We start from the raw sequence: 27,845 nt of genomic DNA, 5'->3' as shown, positions 1-27,845 counted from the left end.
CTGAATTTCGATAAAAATTGTCGTTAACAACCCTCAACGTGGTGGCTGTGTTTCTTTCACTGGTCACACCGCCACAACACACACATTACATACACGTGTGCTTAGAATTAGAAGGGAGTTAAGGTTAGTTCAGTTAATATAGATAAGTTAAAGTTTGATTCTGTTTTCACGTTTAAAGATACTTAAGTAACTACTTGTCTTGGTGAATGTCTGTTGATGCTGGGGTTTGGTGTCCTTTGGGCTCGTAAAAGTGGGAGATTAGATTTTCCTTATGAAGAGTGGCCTTAGAGAAACCGGTCATGGTTAGAGGGAAGATTCTGGACCAGCGACCTGCAGGAGTGGTCTCCAGCACCATCACCGAATCTTGCAGCCAAAAAGAAATTCCAACTTTTGGGATGAACTTTGAGATGGGGAGACTGACCTTCCATGGGATTCTCATTGTTTCCAGATATGGATGGATGGAGATAAAGGAAAAGAACCTTCCAAAGAATGTGAAGGGCCAGCAGTCTCCGAGTTGTCTGAGTTCCCTAATGCACCTACCCCATCCTTGGCCCAAAATATTATTTGCAAAAATCAATTGAAAATCTGAAGAGTTAAACAAATTCATGAAAAGAATTGCTGCTGCTTTCCAGATGGTTGTGCACCAACCTTCCATTTCTGCTGTTAGGGACCTTATCGAGGAACCTGTTGGGACTCTATCTGCTGCTAAACAGCCCAGTCCCTCCTCCATAAAAAGGACCAGTGACCAGACCCCATTGTGAAAAGCAGATCACAATATATATCACCTGTGAATTGTCCAATTCTGATCAGGACCCCGATGTCTCTATGGCCAAAATGATGAGGGTGTCGCCCCCTGGAGCCAAAGGACAAACCGTTGGGTCCTCGCCCACTTCATGGGCCGCCCGCACCCGCCGAAGAAACGGCCTGCTACACCGCCGCTGCAACAGGCAATGGGCCAGTCTTCAGCCTTGGACTTCCAACCAAAGCCCCATGTCTCTGAAATGCCCCTATTCTCCTCCAGCATTGGCTTATACAAACTGTATGTTTTTCTAGCCCTCACCTGGTAACCAGGCTGTTGAAGTTCTCCTTCGGAGCATCATGGCCAAGGTTGCAGGAATTGTTCTCTGTTCCTCAGGGTAGGACGAGGACAGGCGAGGAAATGACTAGCACAGGGACATGAATCGATGGCTCCCTCCCTGACGGACACAGAACTAGCCCACAAGGATGGGGATATTCGGGAAGCGACACGAACTCTGCACAAGCCCAGCGGATAGATGGCAGATATTCGGTAAAAGTGGAAACGTAAACGGGATGTTCACTTGGCAGGTGTGAAGTCCTCGGCTCTCCCGGCGCTGCTCAATTTCAGGCTGCCCAATGATGCTCCAACTTGTCATTTCTGACTGGGATATAAGCTCAATCTCCATGGGTTAATACGGAGAAAGAGAATGTTTTTTTTTTATTTCCCCGTCAGTGACAAAAAGAAGATAAACACGAGTCAGTTCTATCGAGGGAACAAATATGCAAAACATGTCGAGAAGGGGAGGAGGAACTGAGCGTTTAGTTTGAAATAGGTTGGGACGAACCCGGGATCCGCCACAGGATGACGGCGCCTGATGTGCTCAGAAAGGCCATTGTGTCAGAAGATTGTTGGGCAGCTGCCCTTCGTGCCCGAAGACAACCTGAAAATGGCCTCCTCCATCCCTGGCCACCTTATCCTTTAAAAACACCATTGGAGGCGTTGTACACAGCAGAGACGGGGTTCAAAGCTTGGAGAGGGCTATGGATCATCTGGAAACAGGGACGGACAAGGGTTGATGGACTTTAATGCAGACACGTGTACATTTTGGAAGAGCAAATCGAGAAATGACAGAACGGATAAATGGGAGAACATTGAGGAGGGCGGAGAAAAGAGGGATCTGGGAATACAGATGCATAACGTCAACTTTGGATGGGGTTGGAAAGAAAGCTTTTGCCATATTGGCCTTCAGGGATCAAAGTATTAAGGGGTTGGACCTTATAGTAAAATTGGGCAAAACATTGGTGAGGCCAAATTGGAGAAATGTGTGCAGGGTTGGTCAGAAAACTCGAGAAAAGATATCAATAAGATAGAAAAGAGTCCAGAGAAGATTTGATCTGATGTTGCCGGGATCAGGAACCGAGTTACAGGGAGAACTTAAACAGGTTAGGACTTAATTCCCTAACACGGGGGGCGGGGGGGGGGGTGGATTTCTTGCCATAGACAGCGACGGGAGTGTGGTATGTGCTTCACTGAAGAAGGTGGAGGGCAGGAGAAGTCTTCTGCCTGGAGCTCGGGTACCAGTAGGGTTCGGGGGCATCCATTCGTGGAACCTCTGCTCTTGGTGTTTTTTTTAAATCGATATCTTGCACTAAAGAGGGGGGGGGGTGCAATTTGAGGAGAATGTAGGGGTGTGATGGACAGAGAGCGGCGAGCCTGATTAATGGACAGATTCTTCGTCAAACTCACGAATAAAAAAGTGATCTTGGAATGCACGTCCGTGGATCTCTCATGCGAGCTGCGGAAATTGACTGGATGCTTTAAGAGGGATCTGGTCTTCATTATAGGGGGCTTGATTTCAAATGCCACGTGGCCATGTTACAGCTGGGTAACACTGTGGGTAGGAAACGCTCAGACCATTGTGACAATCAATCGGAAGGTGGTGGACAGATTAAATCGGGATCAGAGAAGACTTACGAGGTCGTGTGGGGATTGGGGAACTTGTCTGATGAAGTAAGCATTCTCCCTGGGGCGATTAAAAACGAGAGGTAGATTGGATGAACTAGGGAGGACAGGCAACCTCTAACATGGGCGGTAAAGGTCAATTTTGGGTGGTGGAAGATTCAGGGAGATATCTGAGATGTGTTTTGTTGCACTGAGAGAGTTAAGTGCCTGGAAGACCAACGAGAGTGGTGGTCGAGCTTCGTGCAACAGGGACATTTAAAGGTCTCTTCAATGGGCACATGAGTGCAGGGAAATTGGAGCAATAGGTTTGATGAAAGCTGGAAGTGTCCGATTGATTGTGGAACAGGTTCCTTCATGAGCAGACAAGCCAGGACAGTATTGCCCGTTTGGCGTAGCATTTGGCGCAACGTATTCACAGCCCAGCTATCAGGAACAGGATTGGAATCACGTGGAGTCAGGAAGGAATTTGTCCGTCCTCCCCTCGTCTGCGTGGATTTTCCCCCCGGCCTCTGCTTTCCTCACCCAGTTCGAGTTAATTGAGGGTAAATTGGGTGGCACCGACCAGCGATTCGAAATGACCTGTTACCGTGTTGTCTGTGTCAATGTAAATTCTTTCCATGTTCCGTGCTTGATGCAATTATGTCCCACTGTATTCAGAAACTCGGAATGATCCCTGTGCAGAACCCGGCGGTGTTTCAGGGACTCGGGTCACCCGTCCAACCATCGCTGACACCTTGAGCGCCTTCGACATGGAAGGGAGCAGCCGTGGCCAGAAGGGTTGATGAACACTTTCTGCTCATGGATGCCGCGGATTCCCAGTGTGCGCAAGATTCCAGCCGATTCCCTCGTTCTCTGAGATTGAATATGAACGACATTTTGTTCATCGGTTTTCAGACGCAGCCCCAAATTGTGATAGAATGGAGGGTGAATCCCTTATCTGGAATTACATTACGTGAAATATGCCTCAAAGAGTGTCAGATCGTGCAGATGGTATTAACACTGGCCAGGATCTACGAGATGAAGAGTTGGCACCTTCCACCACCCAAATGCCGTGGAACCACTGGACCTGGGGGAGACGTGAATAGATTCATGAGCATCGAGTCGCCGGCTGCAGGATGCAGACATCACTCGGGAAATGCGCACTGGAACAAATCGCCAATGAGACCACATGCAGGGAATTTGGGCGTGAATGCACTGGAGAGTCACAGCAACCTGCAAAAAAGGCCATCGTTCGGCAGAGTGGGCGGTTCGGTCGGTGCAGCGATTCCTGCAATACATTTTCAACGTATGTAGTTTGTACGTCCTTCTCATGTCTGCGTGGGGTTTTCTCCGGGGGCTGAGGGGCTGTTTCCTTCCACTGGTTAAAATGCACCGGGAGTGAAGGTAAATGGGTTTTTTTATAAATATCTGTCGAGAGAGAAGACCACCCACGTCTCCCTCCGACTCCATCACGCCAAGCCCCCGCCCCCCCCCCCCCCCCACCAGACGGAATATCGAGGCTTACCTTTCTTGGAAGATGACATATTATGAGACAGAAATATTTAGAGGCTGGGAAGTGTAATCTACATTTTTTTTATTCATTTCCCTGCTGGGGAACCAGGAATGAAATTGGGTGTTAGCTCTTTTCAGAACCGATTAAAGTTTTGATCCCGGTGAAGCCACGGCGGCTGGATTATCCACTGTTGAAAACACATCTCCATTCATTCACATCTGAAACCTTCTCGATCTCATTCATTCGGTTAGTAAAAAAAGTACAAAAGCTCATGGTTTGCGGAAGGAGCGAAGGTGCTCAGCGAAATGATCTCCCAATCTGAGCCCAGTCTTCCTGATGTAGAAGCAGCAGGAGAATCCTGTGGATACACAAGCGAAGTATTGTTACATTGACAGGCCTGTTCTGGGCCCCAGACTGTGGTGAGCGAAGAGGGGTAGGCATAAGGGTGTCAGCTCCTGCAGCCAGAGGGGAAGTGTTCAGGGATCGATTCGTGGGGAAGGATGAGGGCTTGGGGGAGGTACGAAGGGAATAATCCCTACGCAAGGAACAGAGGGAAGGAGAGGGGATCTGGGGGTAGGATCCTGCTGCAAGTTCCGGAAATTCTGGAGGATAATGTGCTCGGATGGTGTGGTTGGTGGGCAAGAGTGATTCTGTGTTTGTTGCGTCTTGGGCCAGAGAGGGTCAGGCGTGATGAGCGGGAAATGGAGGAGACGCGGGTGAAGACTGAGTTGATGGCGATGGAGGGGAAGCCACGTTTGTGACAGACATTTCGGAAGATCTGGACTGGAAGATTTAATCTTGGGAACAGATGCGGGAGAAATTGAGAGAAAGGAATAGAATCCTTGCAGGGGACAGGGTGCGAGGAAGTGTCGTCAAGGTATTTGTGAGAGTTATTGGGTTTGTAAAATCTGATGGTGTAAAATGTGTTTCCCGAGATGGAGAAAGACAGATCCAGAAAGAGGAGAGGGTTGTAGATGGACCAAGTGAATTTGAGATCAGGGTGGAAGTTGACAGGGAAATGGATGAAGTGGACAAACTCATCGTGGTGCATGAGTCCCCCTCCATTTAGTCAATCCTATAATGGAGGAAGAGTTGAGGGCTCTTTACTGAGTAGGGTTTCAACATGGGTGGCTACACAAAGCCCACCAAATGTAGGTGTATTCGGTACCCATCCGGATACCCATGGCTCCTCCTTTGGTTTAGAGAAAGTGAGCCGAGTTGAAGGAGAAGTTATTTAAAGTGAGGACAAGTTCTGCCAGGGGGAGGTGGGCGGTGGTAGGGGGTGTCTGGTCCGGTGTCTGCTTTAGAAAGATGCGGTTATTTAAGACCTTCTGTATGGGAGAGAGGGGTATAAAAGGTTTGGACATCCTATATTTGGAGGAGGTCCAGTTTGTGGAATCTGAAGTCACTGAAGAGATGGAGGGAATATGAGATATCGCGGATGTAGATGGGGAGAAATAGGACTTGGGGAGAAAAGATGGAGTCACAATAACATGAACCTAGTTCGGTGGGGTAAGAGCAAACGGAAACAATGGGTTTACACGGATGGTTCAGTTTGTGTATCTTGGATAGAAGATAGAAACCAGCGGTGAAGGGATGGGAGACAATGAGGTTTGTAGCCCTGGGAAGAATTTGACCAGAGATGATGAAGTTGGAGATGGGGTTGGAAAGATCAGAGCGCCAGACCTCAACTGCTCCACCTTTGCCTGCGGGTTTGTTGGTGAGGTTGGAGTTGTTTCAAAGAAAATGGAGGCAAGGTCGTTCGGAGGAAATAAGATCAGAATACAGAATACGAGAGGGGAGTGGGGAACTTGAGACAATTGACGTCTTGGTGATAGTTGGAAATTAAAGAAAAAAATCCAGAGTGGGACGTTGGCTCAGACAGATGTCCAGGAGGACATGCTAGCAGAAAGTGTCTTGGGTGAGGGGTGGAAGTTCACGGTCATGGAGGTAGGGCCATAGAAGGAGGCGATGGGAGAAGAATTATGCATCATAAGGGGGTAGGACAATAAGGACTCTTCTGAAGAACGAGCTCTCATTCTCAAAGAACAGAGGGGATCGTAAAGACCAAGCAGGGGTCAGAGTGGGAATCAGTGGGGTGGAGGGTGTTATGGGCTGATGGATGGCGAGGGAGGTCAGAAGGTGGAGATGGAAAGTTGCGCGGTCCGGGGGAGCCGGAGGGTTGGGGGCGGGTTGAATGAGGTAGGACGAGAGTTGTGGAGGTCAAAGGTTGTGATGAGTTCTGGGAAGGCAGGGGGAGAGTTGGAGGTGGGGGAGGTAGAGGGGGAGGTGGAGATGTATTGCACTGAATCATTTGAATTATTAGATAGTGACTTACTGTCGCCAAAATACATGAAGGCATATGGATTAGGTTCTATAAAAGAAAATGAGGCGATATTACAATTAACCCATGAACTCGTTGCTATTTTGCCACAACTTGTATTGTTGGAAATGGTGGCTGACAGTTGGAAGCCTGTGGCAGAAATTCGTAATGGCCCAGATTGGACTACGTCGTTTTTACCAAGTGGACGGGATGGGCTGGTCATTTCTCTGATGCTTAGAGCGATGGTGATAGGTGTTTCATATGTAATTTTTCTATTTGGAGAGACACTAACATCAAATTATATCGCTCCAAGGTAAGATAAAGGGTTTTCAATAGGTTTGAACAACAGGTATTACAAACATTATAGAAGTACAGAATGATGTTCCAGAGGGATTTTTTTTGAAACAGATATTATATTCATGTTTGTGTCATTCAGACATACATTAAAAAGACAATATATAAAAGATTATATTTTGAATACATGGAAGTTGATTTGGATAACTAGACAAAAATATGGGCATCTACTTGGAGTATCTAATTAGAGGATCGATGTATCGATTTGACTGTAATGTGTTAGATTCCACATACCTTAACTGCCATCCCTCCTTGATATTCACATCGCGGGTGTGTGTGTGTGTGTGTGTGTGTGTGTGTGAGTGTGTGTGTGTGTGTGTGTGTGTGTGTGTGTGAGTGTGTGTGTGTGTGTGTTAGAGAGAGAGAGAGAGCTGGAGAGAGAGAATGAAATAGTGATGATAGACATGGTGATAGAGATAGGCAGCAGAAAGAGCGAGAGAGGGGGAATGAAAAAGCGGATATACATATATATGTATATCTAGGTACATATACTGTATTTTCATATATACACATACATGGAGGGAGGGAGAGAGAGATGGTGGGAGAGGGAGTGAATGACTCCCATTCATTAAATCACTACTTGGTTAAGGAACGTGAACATATTCCCAAATTGAGGCGGTGTCTGCCATTCCATCTCAGAATCCAGCAGGACAGCCTTTTCCAAAATGCAAGAGACTGTGGAGGTTTGAAAAGGGCGGCAGAGGTTGGAACACGAATCCAGCCACCGTCTATCGGCAACACATATCCCTGCCCCCGAGCGCTGCTCAGCGCGGAGTTTCCTCTGTATGAAATGCCCCTCCCTACCCGACAGTACCATTTGTCCCCTCTCCCCACCCCCCCCCCCCCACCACCCCCTTACCCAAATCAGGACTCACATTCTTGGAAATATGAATACTGACATCTTTTAACTGTTCCTTTCTTATTGTTTTCGGGTGTTTACATGGAGACCTCATCGGCAGAAGTAATTACTTAAATGCATTTCCACCACATCCCCTCAGTTGGGCGAATGCGACATGTTGCATTCTCTGGACTGAAAGTTAATTCATACTCAGAAGTTGACGGACTGGTTGCACGATCAGTGATCCTTATATCAGCTCCCCTCTGCCGAGGACACTCGGCTCCGTTTTTCACTTGACCTCCTCAACCGCAGAGCAATGAAATCGGAGCTCAGCGATCAGAGCGATCTGGACTTACAAGGTCTGGGAACGGGACAGCATCCGTCCAAAACTCTATTATCCCTCCTGGGACGTCTCTAAATTCAGCCCGATACAGGCCATCAAACAAATCGCTTCAATTGATATTTCCTCGCAATTTTCCATTGCCCCTCTGGGGTCCAACACCACAAATGAGTGGGTTTATGCAGGAACTCAGAAGCTGCAGCGCGGCCTCCAGAATAAATTCTGCCGAATTGAAAGCAGTTCCCGAGAAATATGGCGTTTTCTTCGTTGAAAGATAAATGATCTTGATAAAAAAAAATCAATATCTACGGCAACGTGAAACAGCAGGATATGAGCACCAGCCCAATGATGGATTTTCTGCGGCTTCCCATCTGGGCAGCAGGTTGACTGGCTCCGATTCCCCTGCACCATCATCTTCTTCCAGTTCTATTCGCCGACAGGATGGCTCTCTGACCGTGAGCGCCTTCGACAGTCGGATCAGGTTGAAGGGGAGTCCCGGGGTGAGGGGGCGGTGAATCCACTCGTCTGCAGCCCATTGCAGGAGAGGGGATGAGAATGAATGTGTCTTCGCAGAGGCAAGGCTCAGCATGGACTATACAGGAAGGCTGGTCAGAAAAGTGCCGTCGCACAGCTCCCAGCGCCAACGATCCCGGTTCCAGGCGCCACCCCTGTCGCTGTGCAATATGTCGTGCTCAGCTTTTGGCAACTCATTGCGATATATTCGTGAAAGGTGAAGATCACAGTTCCCCAGGCGGCATAAATCAGTCCGACTCTCACCTTGCAAACTGGGGTTCTGGAAAGAATGCTCCATGGGGAATCTAGATGGCTAGTTCGGTTCCATGGGGCAGCCGTGATGATGTCCCACAGATCTGTCCCAGCCACCGCCCCACAGAATGGAAGGGATGCCCTTGGAAAAAATGCTCCATAGGGAATCTAGATGGCCAGTTCGGTTCCATGGGGCAGCCGTGATGATGTCCCACAGATTTGTCCCAGCCACCGCCTCCCAGAGAGGAGGGGATGCCCTTGGAAAAGCCGCCCCTTCCTCGAAGCAGGATGGCAAGTCCTGCCCAATAAGCTGAGAAAGAATGGACAAATCGTCAATCCTGGACCGAAAACGGAGGGGAGTGTAGAATGGGAACGTTTCTCAAAATGCAGACAGGAGATTTGGATCCCCGAGGCTGCGCCGCAGAATTTACAGCCCAATAACCCCCCGATAGGTTAAACATCCAGGCTATGTGTCAAGTGTCCGGCTGTTTCATGACTTGACCTGCATGCTCCACTCTCTCCCCACGGCAGAAACGGGACTAATCCGGCTGAAATGCGGAGAGGACCCTTCCCCACTGAGTTCAATGGAAAGGGATGGAATCATCCATCCCGGAAGGCACCAAGAAGTCCAGCCCGGGATCAGGAACGGAGCCTGCCTCCAATCATTGAGCGGATCACTCTGGAATTAAGGGCTGGGATTTGATAACCCGACTTGCTCTCGACACAGAACAAAAGTAGGATCATCGCAACATGAAAGAGGAGCATTGGACTCTGCATTTCGGAAGCGCCCGTCGTTAATGAGTCACCTCTTGGTGAAGAAGGTCTTCCAACAAGTGGAAATACCCTCACCCATTTAACATGCCGAACTGGGGAATTAGATGCACCGTTTTATCCCTTCATCGAGCCAAGCATTTGAGGTGTGATATTGTGGTGAAGGCGGACAAACGTGGGTTGGGAGCCCAGAGGGCAGAAGTGAAGGTGGCAGATGTCCGGACGGAGCATGGAACAGCGAACACAGTCGATCAACTCCGGCCCCTGACGCTGCTCCAACCTGTGGAGAACGGCGTCCATCTCCCAAACTCAGAACCCTCTATTTTCCCCTCTCATCCGTGTCCCTGTCTAAGACGGGTGTTGCTCGAGCATCCATCACTACCCCTGCCAAGCCATCCCGGATTCCCAGACTCTGCTGTGTGAGAACCAACCCACTGATGTCTCCCCACCGCGGTCGGCTGTCGGAAGGCTACGATTCTTCCAGGATTTAAAATGTTCAATTTCTGAATGTAATTTCCCATTTGGTCCATTTGGAACTCCTCCAACTACCAGGATTGCAGGTCATCGACGAGGATGGGCACTGAACACTGCAGTAGCAGGGCCAAAAGGATACCAGAAAATGTTCCGGTTAACTACTTCAATAATGTACCTGGAAGTTCAACTGATGGGAGGACAGGGGAGCCAATGGCAAGCAGGAGCCCTGCGGGTGTTCCCTGCAGACTTGTCAGTCGGACTGTCCACTGCTCCTTCTACTTTCCAACACGTTCCACTTAGAACCAGTGACCGTCCCCAAGACAGGCAATCGTTCCGCTGACCTTCCCCAATATCCGCTCCAGAGAGGGGGAAAATCCCAAACCGTGTTGGATTTTACTTCACTTCAGTGACTTCCGTTGACTGGCAAGAGTTTTCTTGTGAAACGTTCGCAGTTGTGGCTCTTAAGGCCCCGAACAGAGTTAATCATTCGAACTCTGAATGTAGTTCAGTGGCCCAGTGAGTGGAATAGTGAACGCAACACGATCCCCGCTCATCCCAGCCGGATCCCATCCCACCCTGTCTGTCCCTCTCCGCCTGGCCGTTCGTCTACGGGGATCCGGGTTCAACCCTCTCTTCAATTCAACGAGCCCTTGCAGGTTGATTGGGTTATTTGTGTCAAATTTGTAATCTGAATAATTACAAATATAAATCAATGAATAGATAGATAAATAGATCGATGAGAGATTGACCAAACTGGATTATTTTGACGATAACGACAAATCCCAAGCACAGGGATAATCCAGATTGATGATATTAGGAAAGGAATAGATCCACGTACAAGGTGAAAGATGAGGTTGATGGTCAGACTGCATCCATGGCATCGCGCACAACCTTTCCATTCCCTTTCCCGCGGACCAGGCAGAGTTTCTACTGATCACGATCCTATCAAACCTGTGTTGCACAAAGGATACAATAACAAAAGAGAAAAAAGAAAGAATGAATGGACAACAAACTGTCCAACAGAGATTATATATATTCAAAATCCAAGAAGACGAAGACAAGGAAGAGTTGATCTCAGATTGAGTTTGGCGGGTGAGGAGTCTGGAGCCGGAGAGGCGGCAACTGTTGCTGAACATAGTGGGGGGAGGGGGGAAACGAATCTTGGGCACCGACACGTCTCGCTTCATGGCAGCAGAGCCCGACTGGGTGGGGCGGATCCTCGGTTATCGCCGCTGTTCCTCGACGGCCCCCGGATGAAGTCGATTCCATCAATGTGTGCAGAGTTTAGCCTCCGCTGTGGTAGGAGAACATTGGGCAGGGGTGGCGCTCAGAGGGAACAGAGCCCCAGGGGAAGGGCTTCATGCAGCCCAGAAACACACGTCGCCCTTTAGAGTCGAACATTTCCCGAGATCATTTCAAACGTGGCTGATGTGCTTTGGTGACAATGACATTCACGTGTTTGGCTCAGGAAAGAATCTTCCACATGGTTACTCTCCGGATATAAATGTTCTCGCCCTCTCCCCGTCCCATCGCCGAATGATCACTGTGTCGTTGTGATAGTACAGATCTATCACCAATGTACATAGTGTATATAGTTACTGTATCTAGACTGTGCTTACAGCGATTGGCTGAGAGCTAAGCCACACCTATTGTTTGGGCCTTAAAGGGTTGTGTCCCTAGCCAGGTCGGATCATTCCGGACTGGTCGGCCACCTGTGAAGAGCTCCGGTCTTTTGCTAATAAAAGCCTTGGTTTGGATCAACAAGTCTTTGGTTCTTTCGACGAGCTCTACAATTTTATTAGCAAAAAGAATTTTTTTTGAAAGGGATGGAGCGTTTAACTCGGCCAGAAAAACTTGATATCGACCCACAGTCAGCTACAGCCTTCAAAGCCTTTAAGTTCTGGCTGCTGAACTTTGAAAACTTCCTGAGATTCATTCAGGTAGAGGAGGATAACCAGCGTCTAACAGCATTGCTGTCTATGGTGTCCTTGAGAGTCTACGAGAACATCCAGGATGAGACCACTTACACCGCAGCCATAAAGGTACTGAAGGAACTGTATGATCAACCGGTGAACAGAGTTCATGCCCGGCTCATGCTTGCGTCGAGGAAGCAACAGCCCGGCGAGTCCAGCAGGGCATATTTACAAGTATTAAAGGCATTGGGCAAGGACTGTAACTGTGTGGACAAAACTGCTGCCGAGATCACTAGCGACCTCGTCCGGGATGCCTATGTGGCCGGGCTCCGATCGAACGAAGTGAGGCTGCGTTTGCTCGAACAAGGGGTAGAAAAACTAGAGGACGTGGCCCGGATTGCAATCACAATGGAGGATGCAGCCTTAAAGTCCACCGAGCTCTCTAGGGACTGGACCCCTCGTTCTGATGTGAGTAGAGTGCCCTTCTACCCTACCCCTGACGGCCTGTCGGCTGCTGCTACCCTGCCCCGTGCGAACCCGAAATGTTATTTCTGCGGGAGGGACAAGCACAGCAGATCCCAGTGCCCAGCAAGAAAAGCCAGGTGCCAGAAGTGCCTTAAAAACGGCCACTTTGCTGCAGTCTGTAGGTCTAAAATGGCCGCCAGCAAACACAGTGCCTCGTGTGAAGCTCAACCGCCACTATCCCATTCAAACTCTTCTTCCCCAGAGCTCTCGTCCAATGAGAGCGAGGGCTCCCCTGCACGGCAACGCCTGACGTCACGGAGACGCCGAACCCGGAAGGTGCAACCCACCGTCGCAACCATGGTGATGGCCTGCCTCTCGCCCCCGTGCAGAACACTTGACACTACCGCCACTGCTGCCGCCGCCACAGCCACCCCCGGGGCCGACGCTACCGCCGCTGCTGCCGCCGCCGCCACGGACACCCCCGGGGCCGACGCTACCGCCGCTGCTGCCGCCGCCACGGACACCTCCGGGGCCGACGCTACAGCCGCTGCTGCCGCCGCCACGGACAGCACCGGGGCCGACGCTACCGCCGCTGCTACCGCCGCTGCTGCCGCCGCCACAGACACCCCCGGGGCCGACGCTACCGCCGCCGCAGCCACCCCCGCGGCCAACCAGGTGCTCACCCTAGCGTCCATCGCTGACGACCGCCAGGGCCCGTCCGCCGATCGCGAGCAACTACAAACCCCACTACTTACCATTCACCCGCCACAACAGCACTTCCGGGAGGTTCTCCAACCTGCTCCTCGAGCGTTGACTACGTCATCCCGTTGCGTGACGTCATCCCGTTGCGAGACGTCATTGCGCAAAACTCGCCTGTCAACTGCTTCAATAACATTAAACCAGCAATGCTCTCATCCGCTCACCAGAGCAATGGAACTGATTAAAGTGCATGGACACTACACCAATTGCTTATTTGACTCTGGGTCAACTGACAGTTTTATCCAGCCAGATCTGGCCCTCCATTGGGGACTTGACATTATCCCCACTACCCAGAGGATCTCATTAGCGACGAGGTCGCAATCGACTGGGATAAAGGGGTATTGCATCGCCACGCTGGAAGTACAGGGCGTGACGGTCACCCACTTTAAATTATTCGTCCTTCCCCAATTGTGCGCCCCAGTGTTGCTGGGATTAGACTTCCAGTGTCAGTTCCAAACGGTGTCCCTACACTTTGGGGGACCCCACGCCCCCCTCTCGGTCTGCCATCGCCCCACTCCCAAAGCACCCGAGCAACCCGCCCCCGTGCCCCGGGGCCAATCCTGCGGCCTTTCCACACTCCGGATTGCCCCGCCAGCACTCTTCGCAAACCTCACCCCTGGCTGGAAGCCTGTGGCCACCAAAAGTCGGCAATATAGTTACGAAAACAGGCAATTCATTAGGAGTGAGGTGCATAGATTGCTGGATGAGGGCATCATCGAACCCAGTTCAAGCCCCTGGAGAGCCCAGGTGGTGGTTGTCAAGAATGGGGAAAAACTACGGATGGTGGTCGACTATAGCCAGACCATTAACCGCTTCACACTCCTGGATGCGTACCCCCTGCCACGCATCACGGATGTGGTGAACCAGATTGCCCAGTACCGCATTTTCTCCACTATTGACCTACGTTCGGCCTACCACCAGCTCCCGATCCGCTGCGAGGACCGACCATTCACGGCCTTTGAAGCGAATGGGCGGCTATATCAATTTCTCAGGGTACCATTCGGGGTCACAAATGGTGTCGCGGTCTTCCAGCGGGAAATGGACAGGATGGTGGACCAGAACGGGCTAACCGCTACCTTCCCGTATCTGGACAATATCACCATCTGCGGCCACGACATGCAGGACCATGACGCCAACCTAGACAAATTTCTTCAAACTGCCCGTCAGCTAAACCTGACTTACAATTTGGACAAGTGTGTTTTCCGGACCACACGACTCGCTATTCTAGGTTGTGTGGTGGAAAACGGGATAGTCATGCCAGATCCTGACCGCATGCGTCCCTTAATGGACTTACCCCCCCCACATACCCAGAAAGCTCTCAAACGCTGCCTGGGCCTTTTCTCGTATTATGCCCAATGGGTTCCAAACTACGCCGACAAGGCACGTCCTCTTATCAAGACCACCTCTTTTCCCCTCTCGACCGAAGCCACAGCGGCTTTCGATCGAATCAAATCTGACATCGCTGCTGCGACGCTGCACGCGATCGATGAGTCTGTCCCGTTTCAAGTCGAGGGCGATGCATCCGACTTCGCCCTGGCAGCCACCTTGAACCAGGCCGGTCGGCCTGTAGCCTTCTTCTCCAGAACCCTCCAGGGTCCGGAGAGTAGACGCTCCTCGATCGAGAAGGAGGCCCAGGCCATAGTTGAAGCGGTACGTCGTTGGAGACATTACCTCACTGGGAGGCGCTTTACACTGTTGACTGATCAACGCGCGGTCTCCTTCATGTTCAGCAACACCCAGCGTGGTAAGATAAAAAACGACAAAATCGCCAGATGGAGAATCGAACTCTCCACCTTTAACTATGACATCCTGTACCGGCCTGGTAAGCTCAACGACCCGCCTGACGCGCTCTCCAGGGGGACGTGTGCCAGCATACAGATGGACAGACTACGGAAACTCCATGAGGCGCTCTGTCATCCAGGGGTCACTAGGTTTGCTCACTTTGTCAAGGCGCGCAACTTACCCTACACAGTTGAGGAGATCCGCTCCATGACCCGAGCCTGTTCGGTGTGCGCCGAATGCAAGCCCCACTTCTTCCGTCCGGATAACTCCCACGTCATCAAAGCCACCCGCCCCTTCGAGCGTCTTAGCGTAGACTTTAAGGGACCCCTACCGTCGACCAACCGTAATACCTACATCCTTACGGCCATCGACGAATACTCCCGCTTCCCATTCGCTGTGGCCTGCCCAGACACCACTGCCACCTCAGTGATACAGGCCCTTCACAGTATTTTCACCATCTTCGGGTACCCCAATTCCATCCACAGTGATAGTGGGTCCTCATTCATGAGTGCAGAGCTGCAACAGTACCTTCTGGAGTGTGGTATTGCTTCAAGCAGGACCACGAGCTATAACCCACGCGGTAATGGCCAGGTCGAGAGGGAGAATGCCACCATATGGAGAGCGGTTACACTGGCTCTCCGGTCTAAAGGTCTCCCCACCTCTCACTGGCAGGAGGTTCTCACTAGTGCCTTACACTCCATCCGCTCCCTCCTATGTACTGCAACAAATGCTACCCCCCACGAAAGGATGTTCCTTTTCCCGAGGAAATCCGAATCGGGAACCACTGTACCGGCATGGCTCACCGTCCCTGGCCCTGTCCTTTTGCGACGCCACGTCCGGCACTCAAAGAACGACCCCTTGGTCGACCGAGTGACTCTACTCCACGCGAACCCACATTACGCATACGTGGAGTTCCCAGACGGGCGGGAGGACACTGTTTCGGTGCGGGACCTAGCTCAGGACGCGGTAGACCCAGCAAACCCCCCAACTCCTTATGCTCCAGGCCCCGTGCCGCAACAGAAGGACCAACAGCACCCCAATGACTCGGGCCACCCTGCCGACAAAACGACTGGGGAATTGAGCGACGGAGCAGTCGCACCCGATGAGCCCGCTGGCGACACCACTCCAGCGACCCCAATCCCGGCACCACGGCGGTCACGCCGGATGGTCAGACCCCCTGACCGCTACAGTCCTTGACCTACCCCTTCCTTTTCATTCTCTCCCTCGTTTTTTTTTTCCAGGGTCAATTCTCCAAGAAGGGGTGAATGTGATAGTACAGATCTATCACCAATGTACATAGTGTATATAGTTACTGTATCTAGACTGTGCTTACAGCGATTGGCTGAGAGCTAAGCCACACCTATTGTTTGGGCCTTAAAGGGTTGTGTCCCTAGCCAGGTCAGATCATTCCGGACTGGTTGGCCACCTGTGAAGAGCTCCGGTCTTTTGCTAATAAAAGCCTTGGTTTGGATCAACAAGTCTTTGGTTCTTTCGACGAGCTCTACAGTCGTGTACCTTGGGATTTCTCTACCTGAAGTCCAGAATAAGCTCCTTGGTTTTGGAGACTGTCAGAAACACAAATTCTCACAAATGAGTCTCTTTAAGATCGGTGACACGACAAGCTTTATTCACAAGTCTGCAGAGTTGGACTCAACCGGCTTCTCGCCAAGTTAAGCCCCGATACATACAGTGCGTAGTTTTTTATACAATTTGCTTGTCCTTGGCATCTCCACTACACTGCTTTAATTGGTTAGTTTTTGCAGAATCATCCTGATTACTGTTAGTCACGCACACCACGATCATTCATGACCTCTGCTCACACCAAATCCTGTTTTTCACTCTTTATCAATCTTTGGCTCCTGCATGTCTCTCTGTAGTTAAATCTGTTGCAAGTCTGTTGTAACATTTTCCAGCTAAACTCTAGTGGTTAGCCCCCTTTTATGACTAATCATCACATTTTAACTTAAACCCTTTTTAACCCAAATTCTCTATCTATGACAATCCACCCCTTTCTTTCTTTAAAATGTGTGTACTATTGCTGAATGGGGATCTTAACCCAAGGAAGAGAACCATCTTCTGATAAATCAATCTCGTGCTGGACTAAAATCCTAAACGGGTCTCCCGGAGCCCCTGGCTGCATGTTGTCTGCCCAGCATTTCTTAGAAACTGAGGTATGGGAAATGAAACTACCCTCCTGTCTTTCCCAAGTGCGGTCCTGAAAAAGGACTACTGTGTCTCTGCACCTCTCACACTTCAGACCTGACAAAGACAGAGGAAAACCAAGAAAAACCAAAGCATATAACAATAACATTGTCAATCAAGTCCTCCTGCGAAGTCGCAAAGTAAGAGGACTGTCCCCAGGAACACAAGTCCAATCTGAGTCCGTGTCAGGGTCCTGAGGCGCCTCTACAGGTCCCTTAAATCTGGATGCGTACGTCCACCCCCTCTCTCTTGTTCGCACTGCAGCCTCTGTAGTCAAGAGAACTTGGAATGGACCTTCCCACTGTGGCTGGAGTCTTTCGGTTTTCCAGGTCTTGATGAGGATCCAGTCTCCCGGTTCCACCTTGTGTAGAGAGAAGTCTAAGGGCGGTGTTTGTGTCAATAGTCCCCTCTTCCGTAAATCTGTAAGAGTGCGTGACAGTGCCTGTAAATAGTTTCTAACAAAAATATCCCCTTCCCCCAAGGTGGGACACCCCTCAACTTTACTCCAGAAGGGAAGCCAAAACATCATTTCATAAGGGGACACCACCACATCCCTGCGTGGGACAGTACAAATTCTCAATAAGGCCAGGGGCAGACACTTTATCCAAGGCATTTTAGTCTCCACCATTAATTTTGTCAATTGCGTCTTTAGGGTTCCATTCATATGGTCAACCCTCCCTGAGCTTTGCGGATGCCAAGGGGTATGCAGTTTCCAAGAGACTTGCAGGGCATCACAAATCAATTGGTGAACTTTGGAGCAAAAGTGTGGACCCCTGTCCGAGTCTATAGAATCCATTATGCCATATCTGGGGATCACATGCTCTAGGAGGAGGTGAGCTACCGTGGAGGCAGTAGCATTCACTGTTGGGAAGGCTTCTACCCATCGGGTAATGTGATCTACCATCACCAACAGATACTTCCACCTTTGGACCTGAGGTAACTCCGTGAAGTCGATCTGGATTCTTTGGAAGGGGCGTATTACCAACGGTTGACCTCCCACGGTGCCCGTCCTCATTACCTTCTTATTAATTCTTGTGCAGATGTGGCAGTTCTGCACCTCCTGTTGGGCCAAAGTGTAGATCCCCTTACACACATAGTCTCGAAGCACTGTGTCGCACAAGGCCTGGGTGACCCAGTGGCTCTGATGATGCAGGTGTTTTAAAATATTGCAAGTTATTTCCTTATTTAGAACCATTCTTCCATCTGGGGTCTTCCATGTTCCATCCGGCAGTCGGCATGCGCCCAGCTGAGCCATGTCTGTTTCTTCCTTAGCAGTGAAAATGGGAGCCTTTTCTATACCTGGTCTTACTGGGATTAAGGTCAGCAAGCGGACTTCCCGTTGCATGGCCGCCCTTTTGGCCTCTTCATCAGCCCGTCTGTTCCCAATCGCGGTCGGGGTATCTCCTCTCTGATGGCCTGGTATGTAGACCACTGCTATTTCCCGGGGTAATGTCAGGGCTTCCAGGGTCAGAGTAATCATCTGTTCGTGTGCCAACTCCTTCCCTCTTGATGTAATCAGACCGCGCTCCTTCCAGATCTTACCAAAGGTATGCACTACCCCGTATGCGTATTTGGAATCAGTGTAAATTGTCCCAGTTTTCTCTGCCAGTATTCTGAGGGCTCTCTGCAAGGCATATAGTTCGCAGGACTGTGCTGACCAGCTTCCGGGTAGCCTCGCAGATTCTACCACTTCCCAAGCATCTCCTTCTATTATGGCATACCCGCTTCTCCTCATTCCGTCAACACATCTGGCGGAGCCGTCAATGTAGAATTCATATCCCTCTCCCAGGGGGGTATCGCGAAGATCCTCTCGGGTCTTGGTCTGGAGATCTGTCAACTCGACACAGTTGTGCTCCACTTCTTCCCCTGTTTCACCGCCGTATAAAAACTGAGCTGGGTTGCAACTATTATTCTTAGCAAACTGTAGGTCTTCTCCGACTATTAAAATGGTCTCGTACTTTAATATGCGGGAATCAGTCAGCCGTCGATGGGCAGTTTGTGCTAATAGAACACTCACAGAGTGGGGGGGTGTACACAGTCATCCTTCCTCCAAAAGTGTGTTTGCGTGCCTCCTCCACCAACAGAGCAGCAGCCGCTACTCCCTGGATGCATGTCGGCCATCCACGAGACACTGGGTCCATCATTTTGGACAGGAAGGCCACTGGGTGTCGCTGGCCGCCTTTTTCCTGCGTCAGAACCCCCACAGCTGTTCCTTGATTATGGGTGACGAATAGCTGGAAGGGTTGCTTCAAAGAGGGCAGAGTGAGTACCGGGGTCCGCGTCAGGCGACGCTTCAGGTCCTCAAACCATCCCTTCTCCTCCTGGGTCCATTTCAATGGATGTTCATCCTCATTTGTCAGCTTTTCATACATAAACTTCACCAACGCCGAGTAGTCCTCTATCCATAACCTGCAGTAACCTAAGACCCCCAGGAATTGTCTTATTTCCTTCTTATTACGGGGTAACGGCATTCTGGTGATTCCCGCAATCCTTTCAGGGGTAATCCGTTTCTGTCCTTTACTTATCTGGTGCCACAGGTACACCACAGTCCTCTCAACGAACTGTAACTTGTTCCTGGACACTCGCAGACCCTTTTTCCCTAGATAGTTCAAGAGTCTAATTGTATCTCCCCTCATTTCTTGTTCCTTGGGCCCTGATAACAGCAGATCATCCACATACTGCTTCAATTGGGAGTCATCAGACCGTGGATAGTCCGCCAAGATCTGTTCTAGCATTTGTCCAAACAGGTTCGGAGATTCAGTGAACCCTTGGGGCAATACGGTCCACTGAAGCTGCCTCCGTCTACCTGTCCATGGATTCTCCCATTCAAACGCGAACATATCTCTACTTCCCTCTTCTAGTGGGCATGTCCAGAAGGCATCCTTCAGGTCAATAACACTAAACCACTCATGGTCCGGGAGAATCCGACTCATGATGGTATAGGGATTGGGCACCACCGGGTGGCGGGTCTGAACAATAGCATTCAAACTTCTCAGATCCTGAACTAGACGATAGGATCCATCCGGTTTCTTCACTGGGAGTATGGGGGTGTTATAGGGTGACATACATTCCTCCAATAGTCCGTCCCGTATCAGGGTCTTGATTACCGGCTGTAGCCCCTTCCTCCCTTCCAAAGAAATAGGATACTGACGTTTCCTTACCAGCTGATGACCTGGTATTAATGTGACATGTAAAGGTGGGATGTCCAAACCTCCTCGATTTCCCTTCTTATACCAGACTCTCTCGTCAATCTGCCGTTCGTCTTCCTCCTTCAGAACACAGAGGTGGACCCGCACTTCTCTGTCCACAGGGAGAGCACCCAGACCTAGGAGAGCCTGTATATCTCTTCCTAAGAGGTTAAATACGGCCGACGGTAACAAGAGGTCCTGTACCCCTTCTCTCCCTTCCAGCCTTACTGTCACTTGGGGAATTATCGATACCATCCTGGGAGCCCCTTCTATCCCAGAAATTTTCAAATTGCTTTATACAGGCTCGGTCCCAGTTGGCACATTTATTACACTACTTCGTTCCGCTCCCGTGTCCACCATAAACACCACCTCTTCTCCCTGGGGACCAATTTTCAGTTTTACCAAGGGTTCCCTCTTATACTTGGTCCCCAACACCCGGAACCCCTGACCCCCCTAATCTTCTTCCATGAGTTCGAGGGTCCGCACTTCCCTCCTATATCGGGGGCATTCCCTCTTGAAGTGTCCTTCCTCGTTACAGTAATAGCACTTAGCGGGTCTCCTGGGTCTCCCCTCTCTTGGATTTCTTGGATTGCTTAGAGGGGGGTTTTGTCTCCTTTCCTCTCTGGACCCGGCATTTACCTGTCGGATAGTCTGTACCATAATCTTCACTGCCCTCTTTTGACCTTCCTCTTCCCTCCGCACATATACCCTTTGTGCCTTTTTTAACAGGTCACTCAAGGGTTTTTCATTCCAGTCCTCCTCCTTTTCTAGTTTCTTCCTAATGTCCTGCCACGATTTGGACACAAATTCGATTCGAATAAGCTGTTCACCCATTGGTGTACTAGGGTCCACACCCGCATACTGTTGGACATTCTTTCTCACCCTCTCCAAGAAATCAGTAGGGGACTCATCTTTCCCCTGGTGGTTCCCAAATGCCTTGGCAAAATTGTGACCCTTTGGCACAGCCTCCCGTATCCCTTTAATCGTCCACTCTCTGTAGTGTCTCATATTTGTCAATCCCTCGGGTGTTCGTTTGTCCCACCTGGGTTCATTCAGGGGATATTTTTGTTCATGGGGTCTGGGGTCCCCAGGTTGTTCACGTTCCCACATAAGGAGGGCAGCCTATCGAATCATCTGCCTCTCCTGGAGTGAGAATAATGTTCCCATTATTGCGTGCATCTCTTCCCAGGTATATGTGTTTGGTCCCAGGAACTGGGCAAACTGTTCGGCCAGTCCCATGGGATCTTCCAACAGATTTTTCATTTCCTTCTTAAATCCCCGCACCTCAGTACTGGTTAGGGGAACGTTTACGTATCCCGTTCCCCCTCCCAGTCCTCCCATAGGAACTTCCCTCAGGGGATTTAGGCTTATTGGAGCCTTCGATGGTCCTGGACCAGTCTGGGATCTGGTCCAGGGTCGGTCCACCGGTGGAAGTCTAGGGTCTGACTCCCTTAGTTCAATTACTTCACTTAATTCATCCCTCCGTTCCCAGCCCCTTCCGGGACAATCAGATTCATCACCTTCCCCCTCCAGCAGCAAGTTTCCCTCGGGCGTCGTGGGCGCCTGGGGAACATAAGGAGGGGGGAGGTTGTCCAAAGGTTCCCACTTCTTTTCTCCCGCTACCCCCAATTTAAAACATTTTGTTAAGGATCCTGGCCAGGGAACCCAACAAAATGCATACGCTGACTCTTCTTGATTCACCTTTGGTCTCGAGTTTACATTTATGTTTAATGCTTATCTAATCCAATCCTCGTCGGATCCGAATTTCGGCCACCAGACCGAGGAACCTTTGATAGGCTGTTTCGACGAAAGGAGACAATATTGTACCATCTTTCTCTCGATATCGTCTACTATCCCAATTTTCAAACATTCTCCCCAAAGGGCTGTCAGGAGGAACCCCCGGGAAAAGTCCCGATCCCTCAGACGAGCCCTTAGACTTTGTTCCTCCCATTTTCCCACCTAGATCCGTTTATCGTGGCTGAGGACCCCCTTCGTTTTCGGGACCCTACTCCCTTTCGTCTCGGTCGCCTCGTCGGAGGTACTATCCCTCCGTCGGTTCCCACCGAGGTTTCCCTGGGGTCTATCCTAAGGTCCCACGACGGGGTCCTCACGCCACCCTCTTTACACCTTATTTATATTTTTACTCCGTCATGACCGTTACCTGGGTGGTCTGGTCCGTCAATCCCCACACCACAATCGTAAGTCGTCACTTACCGGTGTCTTCCTGGGGATTGAACCATCACCCCTCTCCTTTTAGTCTTGTCGTGTCACCTTGTCCGGATACCACTCGCTCAAGCCGCCCGAGGTGACGAGCAAAGGGACTAGGAGCCACTGAACTCAGCGGGGTGCACCACCTCTGACGTCCCCCTTTCTCGCCTCCCCCCACGGCCGGAGTGTAGATCCCGGATGAGCCCCCAAATTGTCAGAAACACAAATTCTCACAAATGAGTCTCTTTAAGATCGGTGACACGACAAGCTTTATTCACAAGTCTGCAGAGTTGGACTCAACCGGCTTCTCGCCAAGTTAAGCCCCGATACATACAGTGCATTGTTTTTTATACAATTTGCTTGTCCTTCGGCATCTCCACTACACTGCTTTAATTGGTTAGTTTTTGCAGAATCATCCTGATTACTGTTAGTCACGCACACCACGATCATTCATGACCTCTGCTCACACCAAATCCTGTTTTTCACTCTTTATCAATCTTTGGCTCCTGCATGTCTCTCTGTAGTTAAATCTGTTGCAAGTCTGTTGTAACATTTTCCAGCTAAACTCTAGTGGTTAGCCCCCTTTTATGACTAATCATCACATTTTAACTTAAACCCTTTTTAACCCAAATTCTCTATCTATAACAGAGACGTTGAAAGGGAGGTTGTTGTTGGTGTAGCAAACAGGCAAGTTTTCATTCTCCATCCTTAATTCTCACATCGCTCTCTCTTTTAACATTGGGTTACTTTATTATAACATGTTAAATATTGAGTCTTGTTATCTCTTTTAGTGATTTTAAAGACAGTTAGTTCTGACTCTTTTTAAGAGTTAAAATTCCTTTAAAGGGGAAAGTGTGACAGTATATAGAGTATATAGATATATTTTGGTGAGATAAATTGGGAAAGGTTTGTTAGAGTAGGTCACATACAAACACTTGAAAACTGATCTTATATTAAATACTGGAGCTTTGCCCCATGGGGTCTCAGAGCATTTGCAAGAGCTTTGAAGAGTGCTGAAGAAACATCACTAGTGGATCCCATTAGATCCCATTACAAAAGGCAACAGATGAAAGAGCATGTTGGAGCTGCTGTTGTCTTCAAGAGAGCTTGCTGTTATAAGATGGTCATGTGGTTTTGCAAGTCAAACATGCTTTCTCTGAGCGAGAGTGAGAGAGAGCGAGAGAGAGTGAGAGAGAGCGAGAGAGAGAGCGCGAGCAAGAGCGCGAGAGCAAGCAGTGAAACAAGCCAGGAAAATCTTCTTGGAACTGAAGCAGAAGTTCCTTAGTGGTGGATGAACTTTATGCATGTAAAATTCTGTGCCCAGGATAAAAATTGCCTGCAACCTGTCAACGTAGAAGAATGAGAAGTGAGATTGAACTCTGAACCAAAGAACTTTTCTTAAATTTCCACATGCACTTAGAATTAAAAGGGATTTAAGGTGGGTAGTTAATTTACAGTTTGATACTGTTTTCATGTTTAAAGATAATTAAAAGCAACTTTTGTTTAAGTAACTACTTGTTGTGGTGAATATATACTGCTGCTGGGTTTTGGGGTCTTTGGGCTGATAACATTACAAAAATTAACCTGGAAATATGAATGAGGATGTTTACAACTTTTGAATTTTCTAAATTACTATGATGTGGCAGAGTTGAAATTAATTAATAGAATCTTTGGTTTGGAAGATTCATTGATATGGGCAAATATTGAATGATCTCAAATTGGTGAGAAGAGGATGGATCCGTTTCTTTTTGATGGAATTCTACGTTATTGAGTAATTACCTATTTTGAAACATTTAATGCAATTATGGTATAAAATAAATGAAGTTCTAGGTACTTGAGAAAATTTCAAGTAAAAGTCCTTTGTATCAAAAATAAGATTATTCCCTTTACAATTTTGAAGTTATGGGATCAAAAGGGTATTAAATTTGTATCAGATTATTATGAAGCAGGTTATTTTATTTCTTTCCAAAAATGAAAGAGAAATATAATATTCCTTCAAACACTCTTTTTTTTCTTATTATCAATTTAAAGTTTTATTTTTGGATAATTTTCAATATACGTTACGGTTACCTAGTTGATTGAAGATTGAAATTTTACTAACAGAGGGAAGTAAGAAGGAATTAGATCTGCGATGTATTTTTTGTTACAAAATAAAATGTCTAAGTTGGATTTGCATCAATCTAGGTTGAAAGGGGTAAAAGATTTAGGATTACCTATTCATCAAAATGTTTGGATGAATTTAGTATGACTAAAATTATAAATGTCAGGTATCGGTTAGTTCATTATAATTTCATTCATCAATTATTTTTAACTCAGGAAAAACTAAGGGGATATAATTTAATTTTTTCAGTTTTGTGTTTTGGATGTCAGAAGGAAGTAGGTTCATTTTTTTTACATTATACTTGGTGATGGTAAAACCTCTTTGGAATAGTATTAAGGAACTTTTAGAAGTAATTTTGAAAGTGAAAATTTCATTACATCCTTTAGTATTTTTGTTGGGTAACATTAACAGGTTGGGTTTAGAGTTAAGATTAAATACCTGTAAAATTGCATTTTTGAGATTGGCATTAGCTGTCATCAGAAAATATTTTGCAATTACTTGGAAAAATGAGACTGATTTGAGTATTCAGAGATGGCAGATGGAATTAAGGTGTATTCGAGTGTAGAATGTAACATATAATCTACGTGATAATTATTTTTTCTATCGTAAAACTTGGAGCCCGTTTTTGGATGATTTGGATTTGAGGTTTTGAACCCCCAGCCGCACAGTGGTGGTGTTTTTCTAATTCGGGGTAATTAACTGAGGAATTTTGTAATTATGGTTAATTTCCTCTTTTCCCTTGCTTTCATTTTTATGGGGGATAGGTCAGAGGGGGGTGGGGTTGGCTGGGTGGGTTAGTGGGATGCGGGGTTGTAGGGGGTTAGTTTGTATTAAACATACCATGCATGTTTTTATATTGTTTTATCTATTCATTGTATATTTTTAATATATGTATCATTGTTTTAATAAATTAAAGTTTCAAAAAAATTTAGACAGGTACATGGATGGGAGGGATATGGAGGGCTATGGTCTGGGTGCAGGATAGTGGGTCTAGGGAAAATTCTCATTTGGCACAGACTAGAAGGGCTGAAGGGCCAGTTTCTGTTCTGTTAAGTTCTATGGATCTAGATTTTATTTTTTTTCTACCAAAACATCAAAGGCAATCTCTGCCCCCTCTACAGCTTGACAACAACTTTTCCCTCGCACAGTGCCCAGTACTGAACCCAATACATCAAATAGGGCCTCCCCAATATCTTACACAATAGTTACATAACCCCCCTCAACTCTGGGACAACAGTCTGACCACTGAAGGCCAATGTGTCGATGGCCTTATTTAACACCCTATTTACCTGTGGTGCTACTTCCAAGGTTCAAACTCGGTGCACTCCGTGACCCCTCTGCTGTACATCACTCTGGCTTTCTAGTACCTTTCTAGATGCCTCTTGAGTGTTGTCCCTGATCCTGCCTCCATTATCTCCACTGGTAGGTTATTCCAGATACCAACCACACTGTGTGTGGAAATATTAACAACTCTGAACCCAATTAAACCTCTGGCCTCTCATCTTGAACCTGGGTTATTTAGTTTTAGACACCACCCCTCACCATAGAAAAGAGACTTGCTCTCTCCTTTATCGAACACTACAGCACAGAACAGTCCCGTCGACCCTCATTGTGTTGCTGACCAATATATACCAACCTTCAAAAAACGAAACCCTCACATCTTCATAATCCTCAATTTTTCTTTTATCCATGTGCCTGTCTATGAGTATCTGAAATACCCCTTATGTTCCAACCTCTACCCCCACCCCTGGGAATGCATTCCAGAAACCCACAGCTCTCAGTGTAAAAATAATTACCGCTGATGTCTCCCCTCAACTTTTCTCCCTTCACTTTGCACAGATGTCCTCTGGTGTTTGCTATTCCTGCCCTGGGAAAAAAAGGCGCTGGCTGTCCATCTTATCTATGCCTCTCAGAACATTAGACCACAGAACATTAAAGCATATCAAAAGTCTTTTTGCCCTTCTAGTGTGTGCTGAGCTATTATTCTGCCTAGGCCCATTGACCTGCACTCAGTCCATAGCCCTCCGTACCCAACCAATCCATGTTGCTATCCAAATTCTTCTTCAATGTTAAAATTGAGCACGTAGTCACCAGTTCAGCTGACAGCTTGTTCCACACGCCCACCATTCACCTTGTGAAGGAGTTCCCTCTCATGTTGCCCCTAAACCTATCCCCTTGCACCCTTAACCCATGTCCTCTGGTTTGTGTTGCTTATCCTCAGTTGAAAAAGCTGACCTACATTTTCTCTGTCTGGACCTCTCATAATTTTAAAAACCTCAATCAAATCTCCCCTATTCTCCTACGCTCAAGGGAATAAAGTCCAACCTGTTTAACCATTCCCTGTAACTCCATTCCTGAGGTCCAGTCAACATCCTAGTAAATCATCTCGCCATTCTTTCAATCCTGTAGTTCATGAGCAAAACTCCACATAAAACTCCAGATTTGTCCTCACTAATTTACACTAATTTACCATAACATCCCAACTCCTGTACTCAATACTTCAATTTCTGAAGGCCATCATGCCATACGTTAATGTCACTGGAATCTTTTATTCAGAGTTGGTGTCAGGGCTGGGACCTCATCACCTAATGATACCTCCCTTCTGCTCTCCCACACAGGTCGCAAATCTCGGAAACGCTCATTTCATCTGCTCCTTGCCTCCCTCCCTGGATGAGACTGACTCAGTCTCGGCCACCCTGTCTTGCCTGGTGAGTGGCTTTAAGCCAGGCTTCACGTCGCTGCAGTGGAGTGTGGATGGGGTCGAGACAGAGAGCGGGGTGATGACAGGTGTTGCATCCCCGGACACCGACCAGTCATACAAACAGAGCAGTTACCTGCATGTCTACGCCACTGTCTGGAACAAAGGATCCAGCCATACCTGCATCGTGAGCCACAGCTCGCTGAACTCGCCTCTGCGCGTCCATCTCGTCGTTCTTCCGGACGTAGTGAGACCATATCAGTCAGCAGAACACACGCATTCTCACATTGTGTCTTGAATTTCAAAGCTCAATGAAGGGCTCAAGCCCGAAATGTTGATTATGTATCGTTACCTTTGCTCTATAAAGGATACTATTCGACTTGCTGAGTTTCTTCAGTGTTGTGTATTTACTCCCACCAGAGTGTCTGCAGACTTTCATGTTTTGTTCCTCATTCTCTGCCCATGTTTCTC

The 27,845-nt window shown here is 48.4% G+C and overlaps 1 protein-coding gene and 1 gene segment (V, D, J or C); both read left to right on the top strand.

The window, feature by feature from the left end:
- LOC138750107 (glycogen synthase kinase-3 beta-like) overlaps positions 1–27,845 on the top strand; it is a 397,322-nt gene that overhangs the window by 315,011 nt on the left and 54,466 nt on the right. The window lies entirely within an intron of this gene.
- LOC138750105 (Ig lambda-1 chain C region-like) lies at positions 29–27,696 on the top strand. The segment is given in 3 exon segments: positions 29–123; positions 3,359–3,986; positions 27,295–27,696. Coding segments are annotated over 2 exon segments (474 nt in total).

Source organism: Narcine bancroftii (assembly GCF_036971445.1).
Source record: "Narcine bancroftii isolate sNarBan1 chromosome 5 unlocalized genomic scaffold, sNarBan1.hap1 SUPER_5_unloc_1, whole genome shotgun sequence".
In the NCBI taxonomy this organism is placed as follows: domain Eukaryota; kingdom Metazoa; phylum Chordata; class Chondrichthyes; order Torpediniformes; family Narcinidae; genus Narcine; species Narcine bancroftii.
This window is presented reverse-complemented; position numbering and strand designations above follow the sequence as displayed.